The sequence below is a fragment of the Sardina pilchardus genome, chromosome 20 (assembly GCF_963854185.1).
Source record: "Sardina pilchardus chromosome 20, fSarPil1.1, whole genome shotgun sequence".
NCBI lineage: Eukaryota > Metazoa > Chordata > Actinopteri > Clupeiformes > Clupeidae > Sardina > Sardina pilchardus.
Window position 1 is genome coordinate 27,182,057 of NC_085013.1, and position 13,371 is coordinate 27,195,427.

General features: G+C 44.8%; 1 protein-coding gene across 4 annotated transcripts in view; it reads left to right on the plus strand.

Annotated features, from left to right (window-relative positions):
• Positions 1-921: 921 nt before the first annotated feature.
• Positions 922-13,371, plus strand: part of letm1 (leucine zipper-EF-hand containing transmembrane protein 1) — a 30,755-nt gene continuing 18,305 nt past the window's right edge. For all 4 annotated transcript variants that reach the window (XM_062523744.1, XM_062523745.1, XM_062523747.1 and 1 more), the window contains exons 1-3: positions 922-1,329; positions 11,259-11,316; positions 11,635-12,136. In XM_062523744.1, coding sequence (XP_062379728.1) covers positions 1,251-1,329; positions 11,259-11,316; positions 11,635-12,136 — 639 coding nt within the window. In that variant the 5' untranslated portion in view covers positions 922-1,250. The remainder of the gene's footprint in view (positions 1,330-11,258; positions 11,317-11,634; positions 12,137-13,371) is intronic.

The following is a 13,371-nucleotide window of genomic DNA, read 5'->3' on the forward strand; positions in this document are numbered from 1 at the left end:
GTAAAACAACTTAATTTTGGGCCACCTATTCCCAAAATGCGTTGCGTTTTACGTCACGTTCTCAATCTCTATACCTTGAATCTAATCTTACAATAATTACATTGTCAAGTTGCTTCATTAATGCTTAACAGCTTCCATGTTGATGTGTATGCATCATCTCATTTGTCTACTCTCATACTCATTGTCTATGCCATTATTTACTATGTCATCACAATCTAAACTGTTATCAGAATTGTTGATAATTTCCCTGATGTTATATAGCCTAACCAAAACAGGTACAGTAGATTGACACTAAACACATTTGATAACAACATCACCAACACAAACAACATCCACACCAATAATAACAATAATAGTAATAATAATTATAATACACTCTGCAAAATGGCAAATGTAATTATCCTCCTCCTCCTCCTCCTCCTCCTCCTCCTCCTCCTCGTCATCATCAGTGCTACATTATTTTCCTGTGGTTATGGACTTCTGGAAATATATGTTGCTTTTCATTTATTTTCGTACAACATGGCAACCCTGTTATACGCGCCTTTCAATGTCAAATCTGCCATATTTACCATAACATCCTTAAGTCTATAGTTTTTTGTCGTTCGCTGAGAACAAATTCAGAGGAGAAACGGTAGCATTTCAATGTGATTTAACTCAAGAGTTTTGTATCACTGTTTTGAATTCACTGGTATCTCACTGGCATAGTCTGGCAATCATAACAGAATCACCAGATGTGATGACATTAGCAACGCGCATTCATCTCACATTGGTAAGCAGAAATATTTTTAGCCAATCGATAGCCATTACACTAAAACGCTGTTCCCAAAAGTTTGATTTCATTGGCTTGAATGCCTGTCGCTCATAATTGGGCGGAGCACCTGGTAATTTCTCCGTCAGTACTGTCCTGTCACCGCCGAGTTGTCCTGAGATGGCTCCATGGCATCACATTGAACAACGGAGAACTACAAACTTCATAAATACTCCCTCTGTTGGTCGTGGGAGATTCAGGAAAACGGAAGCAAATGACTACTGTTCTTTTCATTAAGTTACTTCATTGCTTAAGTCACTGTGGAGGGGGAGCAAGGATATGGGGCAAGAACTTGAGTTTATAACTGTTGGAGCTAACGTTAGCACTAACATTAGTTATCGCTAGTTAGCTGCGTCAGACCACAATCTCCCTTTTTTTACGGATAGAGCTAGTTCGCTAACCACCCATCTGGACAGTTTTCATACAGAGCAACGGAATCATAATGGCTTTAATTTTGTTTACGAGATCTCGGGCTCCATTAATGAAAACGTCGAGGTCCTTAAAAAACGAATTCAGAAAAGGTAAGTTGTTTTTTGAAAGTTGTTAACATCATACTTTTCGTCATAATAATTTGTGATCTCTTGTATAATAGCGTGATATGATGTAAATTATGATAACGGGACATTGGTGCATTGGTCTGCTAGTTAATGGCACATACTGACAGTGCTAGAGGACTGGTCATCAACTAACGTTAACACAAGAGGTTGACGTTAACTGACAAAAAAGAATGTGTGACACTTTAGCATCATATATATTTACTGAGCTTAATGTGTAATGTCCTAAGTTATGTCGACCACACATCTATTGTTTACGGAATTGGACTTGTTATGTACCAGGTTTTGACAGGGATTTAACCGGCTGCCACGACAGTAAAACAGTCTGAATCAGAAAGTTCATGACCTAGCTAACGTTAGCCCCTCAGCCAACGTTAACCACGGTAGCACTACTGATTATGGTTACCGGGGTAGTTAGCTACATCAGATCAAGGGCATGGCTTGGAGATCTAGCCTGGCTCTCCTGGTAGACTGGTGGATTATTTAACGTTAATCAATGTACACATTTAGAAATCCCTTTAAGTTTCCTTTTCTATTCGGTAAAACTAGGTATAAATCGCTGACGTGCGGCTTTGCATTGTGCCAAGGTACAGGCAATACCTCACAACGTGTAAACACGTGTTTAGTCCTTTATGTCACATTTGACAAGTTAGGCCCTTTACCTAGCTACTGTAAGTACATTCCAGAAGCACTGGTGCTGTAATATGGCTGAAAGCATCGCAGTTAGTGTGGTCATTTGACTGTGTAATACAGAAGACTAACGTTACAACTGTGGAAAGGCTTTAACCTCACAATCATGTAACATTAGTTAGTAGATATCGATTCATTTCAGACTGCGTCTCAGGTTTGCGGTAGATAGATGCTTAGTGTGTCGAAATATCAAGAATGGAAGTAGTGGTGCTTCGACGACTCGACGTGACTTCAGAAGACATCTTTTAAAGCACAGATCCTACTGGGCATTTAGCTGCCTAGTTCTTGTACCAGTACCACTATTCCATTCTATTCTATTCCTTAAGCTGTATGTCTTCACATCTGATCTAAAGGGTTCTGATCAGTGGTTTTCACCGATAATGTTACAAGTTCTAGAATGCCCTAGTTTGGTTATTTTGTGTTTTGATTTTAATGCATGCTAGATTAATAACTGACCTTATCTAACTATTTAACTGATCCATATACTTTGATTGTATAAACCTGGAAATGTGTAGTTAACATTATTAAAGCAGTTTATGGAATGCATTCTGGACCGCATTATCCAACGTCCTTTCTATTTTCCCATGTGTCGAAACAAATTGCGGTTGCGCTGGCATAAGAACTGCTTATAATTTTTTGTCGATCTTAGACACCGAATATAATTGCTTAGAAATAACACCAATATAGTCGTATTTAACTTTTTACGATAACAAAAGAGTAGGTTTGTGGAGAACATCCGTGTTTGTGTCCTTTTTGAGGCGACATGCATGCATCGTTTATGAGGGAGAATGCTGAGCACCGTCACCCGATGCGAGGTTATTTGAGGACACCTCAGTTCCCCACTGTCTGAAACGAGGCCGCTGCAGTCTGCAATGGCGGGGTTGCTCAGTGCTTCGCAGGCAAAGGCAGACACAGGCTGCATCTTGCAATTGTGATTTATATCAAGTCGTATGTGGCCAAATGTAGTTCATTTCTAGAGAACATTTGTTAGTAAATGCATAATATTGTAGAACATAACTATTGTGCGATGTGTTGAATGAATGAAGGTAGGGGGGTTTGCCCAGTTCTAGGTCAGCCAAAAAAAAGAAAAGAAAAAAAAAAAACCGTTTTGCTCTCCACATCCCAGCCTCTGACTCAGACAGAACTGCAGTGTCACCTCACAAACACCGTCAGCTTCCAAGTTACCTAGCAACCCTCTTTAGTATGGTATACCAGGTAAACCTCACTGCTGTCCCTCTTGAAGAATTTGAGGGGAAAGGAGTATTTTTCCATTTTTAGACAAATACAAAGCAATCAGATACTGTGAATGATGAAAGGCTGCATTTGTATGGTTAGATATACTAAAAGATACACGTACAGCTGATAAAGGAGCAAAGATTAGGATATCTGAATCTTTCTGATCTCTGGTTAGTCACAGTATTTGTGACTGTGATCATTAAGAGCTCTGTGTGCCACTGAGGGGCGGACAGCAGACTGGCAAGTAGCATCTCAGCGTTAATCAGTCACATTAATGCACTGGTTCCACACCTGCACAGGTAAACATTAACCTGTCTCCGCACACACTCAGGGTTGCTGGGTGAACTTGGATACAGTACATTCTCAAATGGCTTGCGGAGCATTCTATATAAAGGCAGTCCACGTGCACGCAAAGAGCTACAGTCTGTCAGAAATGCCTAAATTACAGCCTCTGCAGTGGCATGGCTCATAAACTTAATGTTTCCAAGTCCACAGTCTGCTATTTAACCATAGGGATTGACTGTAGATCTGTGTTTGATACAACTGTAGTTCATTTTATTGTAACTGCATACGTTGCTGGTAGGCAAACTGGAACATGTTGCTGTTGTCATAGTGGCACAGATTGCAGTGTTCCGTCTAAAACTCATAGTTGGCTTAGGCATTGGCCCACAGTCGCCAATCGCCCCCATATGGGTGAAGCACAGCCAATCAGAGTAAGCTTCTCATCTGAAATGGAGCCAATAAGGTTGCCTGCTGAGAGGTGACCAATAAGAGTGAGCTGGGAAGTTGGGTCAGTGCCAGTCTTAGCAAGCTGCCCTACCTTGAGAGCCTAAAATAAAGACGTCAAGACGCCTGTCTGCTTCACCAGAGCATAACGAAGATTCACTGAGGTTTTCATTAAATTATCTAGGATATGATTTCAGTGTGGGCCTTTTTACAGGTTCTGTGAGCGCTTCCAACCTTCCTGAAGAGCCTGTTTGTGTGTGTGTGTGTGTGTGTGTGTGTGTGTGTGTGTGTATGAGTGTGTGTATGTGTGTGGACTGAGATGAGTGTGCTAAACTTTATGACTGCTGCCCTGAGACACATCTGTTGTAGCATAGGGGTGTGAAGTATAGGCTTGTTTTCCCCACCTTCGAGTTTTACTGCTTGAGTTCCAACATAGTGTTGTTTTGTTTGTTATTGTCGTCCTTGTTTTCCAAGTCAGCTGCCACATTCACTAGGCCTAGATTGTTGTGCTCATGTCTGCTTGTGTTAACCTTATTTGACAATGGCATGAATGAAGGAGGATGACCAGGAAGTCAGCTTCCTGTGTAGGGTATTCGTTGTGAAAGCCACGTTGAAATACCCTTGACTTTGACCCTGTAAATCCTCCCTTCAGTGTGTTTCTGTCATGTACAGCAGGTTGTGAAACTACGTTCAACTTTCCTTCCCCTCAGTCTGCTCTCACACGGGCCTGTGTGTGTGGCGGGACAGGAGGGTCAGGAGTGGCGGATCATCGCCAGTATTTTTATGGTTCTGCTCCACTGGAGCTCAAAGGCCTCCGTGCGCCCCGGTTTGTGCGACGTGTTATCACACTCAGAATGAGAAAGCTGCTCACTGTGATAAGAGCGAAAGACACACGTGTGTACACACACACACACACACCACAGCACAGCACAGCACACACAGTCATAAAGTCATAAAACCTACTGTAAGTGTTGCGTATGGCGTGGAGCGAGGGGAAAAGACAAAGTCACACAGACATAGACGTGAGCTGATTTCTTGTTTGTGAACCTGGGCTATCTTGTCTACATGCCAGCAGAGTGGACATCATGTGGAATGGAGACCCGAGGGTCACATAAGACCTAGACACACAAATGCACAAGCAGGAGCTGGCACAGAAAGCCTCAGTCCCTGAGTTCATCCTGTCACCACTGATCTGTCTGGCACGATTTCCTTAGGGGCAAAAGCTCCTGCAGTCTGCCCGCTTTGCCCTAGTTTACCATAGTTTACCTCAAGGAAAGCCACAGCCACCCAATCATGCTGAAAGAGACTGATGTATACTTTATTGTTATTGTGTCTAGGTCCAGCACTACCCCTTCTTTGGGACATTTGAGGCCTTTGTGTACTTGTTTCTGGTGTAGACAGATGTAGCATGTTTCAAGCCAGGATGTTTATCTGTTGTATTGACTCTGTAAGGAGGCATGATGGAATAGCATTGGGAAGTGTAAGACAGCAGAAAATCTTTTACTTTTCTTTTACTCCCCCCCCCCCCTCCCCCACCAGTCTGTGATTTCACCAACCACTCAAGAGCTGTGTTTTTCCACTGGGTGTTTTGGGTGTTACCATAGCAACAGAGCTCCAGAAGCAGGCAGGAAGTACGGGAACCTCATAGTTTGTCTGTGAACGAGAGTTTGTGTTCGTTCTGTGTGTTCGTGCGAGACCACACCCCGAAGGCCTCACTCACAGTGCAGGCTTGTGTTGTCTTGTATGGAGTGTGTCACTGAAACTGATACAGTGCTCTCATTGACTGGCTCCTGCATCTGGGCTGTACTGTACGTTGTTGGCCTGTTCTTAGAATTGGCATCATCAGACTCGGGGATAATTCCATGCTGGAGAACTCAAACCCACACTTGCAGCAGCACAGCTTAGGCTAGTTCAGCTCATGGCTCAAGCCTAAGATTAGTGTGTTGAATTGGTCTTCTAGCAGTGTACTCTTCGACCTATGGAGTGGCCAGACTTAACAGGCTGTGAGACAGCTAGACCTAGTACATGTAGACCTACAATAGGCCTCTACATGCATATTCTGGCTAAAGTCTTTAATAGCTCTTTTTTTGACAGTGTGAAAAGGTTAAAAACAGCTCTTTTGGTGAAAAGAAAGGGTGAAAAGGTTAAATATGGCTCTTTTGATTAAAGGAAAGGGTGAAAAGGTTAAAAATGGCTCTTTTGATGAAACGGTCTAGACTTGCCGAGTGGGAAGTGAAACATCTCAAACAGTAATGTGACGGAACCAGCATAGTCCTAGCTGGCCCAGTGCCACCCCTGGGTAGGATTTCAGCTGTGCCCGAGCAGTTGGCACACAGCATGGGTACACTTGCCCTCACTGGACACCTTGGAGGACCTCTGCCAAACTACTGACCAATTGACTAGTTGCACGAAAGGCTCCCGGCGAGCTTGTTTATTTCGTGTGGCGCCAGGTGTGTTTGAACCTGCCGTTATGCTGAATGTAATTAGTGTCTACACGGACCCGGTTGGGTGTTTCACCTGCTGAATCGCATGTTGCGATGGAGAAGGACGTGTAGACACTAATTACGTTCAGAATAGCGGCAGGTTCAAACACACCTGGCTCCACAGAAAACAAACAAGCTCACCGAGAGGCCTTTCGTGCAACTAGTCTATTGGCTGATCCCATGTCTGTCTTACTTTGTTACTTAGCAACCTTTATTACTGTCCATTGTCTCAAATCGCTTCTGTCTGCTCCACACATATTATACATTGAACATAAGTTAATGCAACAATTCAGAATTCAGAAAGAGACCATGTTGCCTTTTTATGTTTATGGACAGTTTATGTTTTATTTCAGTCAGTGCTTGATAATGGTTCACCAAAACTGTACATTTGAATTAATCTAGGGGGGATATTGCAAGTACATGGTTTAGTGACAAACCTGAGTAAGTGGAGCTGTATGGCTTAATTTACCTAACAAAACAATGCCATATGGCTCTTGTTGTTGAAGGTTTACCACTTGCTCTGAGTTACTTACTTACTGAGGTTTTTCACTAAACCATGTTATTGGAATACTCATCAGTTGTACTATGGTAATCTTGTTTTATTGGTTGAATTCTTATTGTTCTTATTAGCATCAACACAAACCGTAGTACCCTGAAGGACTCTACAGCAACCCACTTAGGATGTGCACATGCACACACAGTCTCTCTCTCTCTATCTATCTCTCTCTCTCTCTCTCTCTCCCCCTCCCCCCCCCCCCCTCTCTCTCTCTCTTTCTCCCTTTCCCTCTCTCAGACAGCGTAACAGGTTAACAACATCTCTCTTGGGCCTACTAACGGCATTTCCTCAGGACTTCCTCTTTCCTGTCTGAGTGAGGTAGAGCAGGGGGCATTAGATCAAAGGTCACGGAGAGAGAGAATTAGCGTGAGAGAGAGAGAGAGAGAGAGAGAGAGAGAAGAAAAGGCGTGAGAGAGAGAGCGAGAGATGGATATAAGAGGAAGGGAAGGATGGAAAGAAAAGGAAGGACGAAGGAAGGTTGCCGAGCGGATTAGGCAGGTGAATCCACAGTGGAGACTGCATGTGCCGTATTGTATTACTGTAGTGTATCCTGGAGGGAGCTTTAGACGGGTGAGGGGGGGTCAGGGGAGATTTGCTGGTCTTGAGTAAGGGTCTCGTCTGCTGGAGCTAGTCTGGAGGAACTAGTGCGTATGGAATAGGATTAGAGGGTCTTGTGGATTGACACGAGTGCTGACCCTTGCAGATGGGTCAGCAGACTGGCCGTGTGTGTGTGTGTGTGTGTGTGTATGCGTGTGTGCGCAGTGTTCCCAGACGATAGCCGAGCGGGGTTTCCACAATAAAAAAGGTCAGGGCTAATTTTATCCACCCCCACCACTTCTTGCCCCCATAATAACCTCTGGGGTTGTATTCATGCGGAACATGTTGAATTCAGTGTACTATGTATGCACACACACACACACACACACACGAGTGTGAAGATAGTTGTGGAGAGCGCATACTCGTTACAGTGTCGTGCAGCTCACAGAGGCTGAAAGGGTTAAAGTTCTAAGTGTACCACAGGTTCTGCTGTATTGGCACAAAGCTCTGATTAACCCTTGAACTCTGAGAGATTTCATCAGCACACCTCTGCGCTGACCTTAGGAGCGCTTCGAGGTCTTTAGGTCCTTGTCAGTCCAATCAGTGACCTCTGCTCAGCTCACCTGTGAATAGCAGTGAACGCATTTGCACATTCAGAGACTGTGTTACTTACACAAGTGTGTCCTTTGCAGGCCTCATAGTGAAGGCTTTGACGCTTGACTACACACGTGTCCTTGTATACTTTGCCAAAAAATGTTGTCCATGTGCTCAATGTGGCCTAGAGAGGGACAAGAGCTTTGAGTTGATACTCCCACTGCCCTAGATCCAGCCTCAGCACCCACTGATTCCAAAAAAAAAGAAAAGAAAATCAGCCGACTGTCTTGAAGGCTTGCTCCCATTTATTGCTGGTTCACATTTGAGCATATTCTCCTCCCGGGCCCACAGTGTTTGGAGTGTGCTACAAGGCTAATTAGCGTTAGCCTAACTGTTTCATTTTCTTGGGGGTGGAGGGGGAACCTCCAAGATGCATGATGCCATCCGTGAGATTGCAGTGCTGGCCAAGACTTGTCTGACAGAAGTGGGAGATTGTGGTCAGATCTCCCTAGTGCAGTTTGAAGCTGAGTAGAAGCAGCAATCATACAGATCTTGAGCTGCTGTACCTGCTTTTTAAGAAACCTTGGTGCATGCTAGCGCCTGGGTAATTCTGTTTTCACTTTCCATCCCAGCTTGTGTGTGCGCTGAATTAATATCGCCATGGCAACCTCCGCTATAGCGAATGGAAACCTGTGCCAGTCTGTCTCTGTCTCTGTGTGTGTGTGTGTGTGTGTGTGTGTGTGTGTGTGTGTGTGTGTGTGTGTGGGTGAGAGAGAGGAAGACTGTCCTCATGCGACCCAACTGAGGGCGGTATCTTTGGCACAGACTCTCGTTTGCGTCACAGCACTTGGCTGCCTGTGATTGGAGGAAACAGCATCTTGCCTGCTGCCACAGAAGAAGTATGAAAAGCTGTAGCCGGTCACCTGCTATGATATCACCAGCAGAGGTGTGGTGCACATTTCCCCGCGTGCATCGAGGGATATCAGGAAATGTCCCAGAGGACCTATGGGTATAAATCTGGCAGCAAACCTTGAACAGACAGGGATGTAAAATCAGCACCAGCCACATTCTGGTAAAATATGAAAGTGGCTAGTTGATTTCAGACACAAAATAAGGAGTTGCTGCTGAGTGGCTGGTGAAGTGTACTATTTATTTGTCAGTGGCTGGTAGATGCTCTCATTTTGACATGCATGTCATTGCATGTTAATAAATGTTGGCCCAGCATTGTCTTTCCTCTTCCATATCCATTGTGATCTGGTAGTGCTTCAGTAGATGTTTACCACACGAAGCAAGATGGCCTGTGATGTTTAAGTAAGCATACACAAATATGAAATAGTCCTTGTATCCTTGTTGTATTTACATCACTTGTCACCTGATGGAAAATGACTGGACTGGTCTGGATTCCCCAACGAATTTAATTGTAATGGGGGCCGTCTGCAGCTCTGTGTCTCCAGCCTTTTATTCAGAGGAACCAGATCAACTCACAGAATAATTATCTAGGATTACCGTTAATGATTACATTATGTCAACCATTCTCTACAAGGCAATAATGAAATTATGAAAACCATTTATCAAGGCTGTTAAAATATTAGGGGAAGGAAGTGGCATCAGATGCAGTTATTGTGCAGGCATATTTTTCTACCACACCCTTCTGTTTAGTTTCTCTTCCCCTCACTCTCTCTCTTTCTATCTTTCTCTCTCCTTCTTTCTATCTTTCTCTCTCTTCCTCTCTCCCCTTCATTCACACACATGCTCACACTTATTTCTGCACCCACATCAGTCACGTATACCTGGCTACCTTTCATGACTACCCATTCTTAATCCTAACTCTATAATCCATAACACACACACACACACTCACACTCACACACACATGCAGTGCTCACGTATGCTGTAGTCATCTCCTTAATCCCTCTGCACAGGTAAATAACAGCTTTGCCAGTGATAGTCAGTCGTGTTTCTATACAGTATATGACACACACACACACACACACACACACACACACACACACACACACACACACACACACACACACACACACACACACACACACACACACACGTCACTTGTTACATGCACAGTTTATTGTGACGTGGACACACACACACAGACACACATCCTATAGATAGACAGTTTATTGTTGGATTTATGGGACTCATGTGATGTTGTTGCAAGACTCAATGGTGTGCCATATCCTCTTGACTGCGTGCCAGGCAGACTAACGTATATTTAGCTGTCATGACTGTGTGGCATATCTGTCAGCGCATAGTTCTGATGTAATGCATAAGTCATATAAGTTAAGGCGAGTCAGGTGGCAAAATATTTACAACCATCTAGATATCCTCGATGACTTACACGGTGGATGCCTTTCCCAGGGCTCCTATATACTGTGTGTGTGTGTGTGTGTGTGTGTGTGTGTGTGTGTGTGTGTGTGTGTGTGTGTGTGTGTGTGTGTGTGTGTGTGTGTGTGTGTGTGTGTGTGTGTGTGTGTGTGTGTGTGTGTGTGTGTGTGTGTGTGTGTGTGTGTGTGTGTGTGTGTGTGTGTGTGTGTGTGTGTGTGTGTGTGTGTGTGAATGTACTATATGTGTGTGTGTGGTGCGTGAGTAAGCGTGACAGTGTGTCAGTGAGTGTTCCAGGAGGCGTGCTGTGACGCACTTTTGTTATTTCTGATGTTGGAGTGGATGGTGGCACGTTAGGGCTCCCAGATGGGGACAGTTAACTCCACACACACACACACACACACACACACACACACAAACACACACTGACCCCTATCTGACCAGAATATGATCTGTCTGTCTATCCCAGTGTTCCATCACACATCGTCATTTACGTATAGACACTCATAGGCAGACAGGTGCTTGTGTGTGTGTGTGTGTGTGTGTGTGTGTGTGTGTGTGTGAGAGACACACAGACAGACAGAGAGACAGAGGGGGAGAGTGCACAAACACGTCTTCAGTTTTATTATGAGCAACTGAGCATAAGGGATTGCTGCCAAGAAGAGATGAAGTATTCATCAGATGTCAATATTGTGTTTAAATTGAATGATTAAATCTCTCTCTTTCTCTCACAGGGAAGTTCACAGAAGGTGCCTGTATTAACTGCACATCTCTTCGGCTATCCTCTCACAGGTACACACACACACACACACACACACACACACACACCTGTATAGTGCATGCAAACATATACATAGATGCTCACACAGAGCACTACTTAAAGACAGATCATAAACACCACAAATGATGTTTAAATGTGGATGGATTACATGATAATGTGAGTCCTTGTTCCTGTATGTGAACTACATAATCATAAACACACATATTTCCAATGACGCTAGTGATCCAGAGGAGATTAGCCCATTGATTGCTCTGGTTTGTTTGAGCTCTTTTGCTATAATGTCTGTGATTGATTAGTTGTCCTGTCCATGTCTTTTCCCCCCGCTGTAGTCCCGATGTCCTCCGAGGTGGCCCCGCGTCTCTGGCCCCGTCCTGCAGCCCCGACCCTTTCTCCGCGTGGATGTCGACGCGCGACAGCTACTCCCAGCGCTCGCAGCGCCTCTACTGTGCCGTCCTCGTCTCCCCCGACCCTCCGCCGCCGCTGCCGCTGCACGGGGCGTCGTGCGTCCGCTCGCGGCTCGCGCACACACACGGGCGCCACCTGCCCGTGCGGTGGGTGCACACGAGCGCGCGCCGGCGCGACGACTCCAAAGTCGAGCGCTCGCTCAAGTCGCTGAAGGACAAGAACAAGAAGCTGGAGGAGGGCGGGCCGGTCTACTCGCCCACGGTGGAGGCGGCCATCCAGCGGCGGTCGCTGGGGCAACGGGTGCTCGACGAGGTCAAGCACTACTACCACGGCTTCCGGCTGTTGTGGATCGACACGACGATCGCCGGACGCATGTTGTGGAGGGTGCTGAACGGACACGGGCTCTCCCGGCGAGAGCGGAGACAGGTATTCAAATATGCTGTCCATACCATAGATATGTAAAGCTTTATATATCTATGGTCCATACTCTCTGTGCATACCTATACTGTACATACGTATGCTATACAAGCAATTCAGGCTTGTCACTCATTTTCCTGCTCCTGTTTTGACTCAACCGGTAGAACAAGATATACGGTATTTTAATACATGCATACTGTACAGTATGCCTACACAAGAGGAGGAATATACACACTGACTCACAAATGTGCGCACACAATCCAAGTTATCAGTTACTCTCACTCACTCAAGTGTGTGTGTGTGACTGACTGTATGTGGGGTATTCTTGTACACACAATCCAAAGTATCAGCTACACTCACAAGTGTGTGTGTGTGTGTGTGTGTGTGTGTGTGTGTGTGTGTGTGTGTGTGTGTGTGTGTGAGACTCTATGTGGGGTGTTCTTGTAGAGCAAGGTGCTAAAGCTTGTGGGTACACCACACACACACACACACACACACACACACACACACACAAAAACGGTCACATGTTGTGGTCCTCTACCCCCTGGGGATGGAAATGTTAGAGGATGTGGTCATCTCACTACAAAGCCCTCACCCGATTCTTCCCTCTGCAAAAACTTTTTTTTTTTTCACCGACATGGGATATAGGGGTCAACGTTGGTTAGCAGATAGGTTTAGTGTGTGTGTTTGTGTGTGTGTGTGTGTGTGTTTGTTTGCTTGTCTGTTTGCCTGTTTGTGTGAGTGTGTCGTTGTGTGTTATGGAGTTAGCAGGGCAGGACCTCATGTTCTCTCTTATTTAATCTGTGACATCCAACTTCTGATTGGAGTCCGTAATGGGATTAAGGACTTAGATCGGACTCATGCTGCCCTGTAATGGAACATTTCCTTTGAAGTCACCTGACCTAGTGTCCATTCCTGAAAGGTGCCAAGCTTAAACCATAGGGGCAAGCCAGTGGTCTGATAGAGGCCTATGCAGTAATGTATGTTATAATGGAATTATATTTTCAGATTGACTGGGATTTTTATATCCATGAAGGTCTTACAAAAGCATTGTTGGACCTTCATGTTTATTTTTAGATTTAGTCTAATTTGGTGCTATATTCTTTCTAATCCAGTGTATGCACCATTATTCTGACATTACTCTGACAGTTGGTTGGTGCCAATACTTAATGTCTAACCTAATGCTTAGGCAGCATTAGTATTGACTGTGTGTGTGTGTGTGTGTGTGTGTGTGTGTGTGTGTG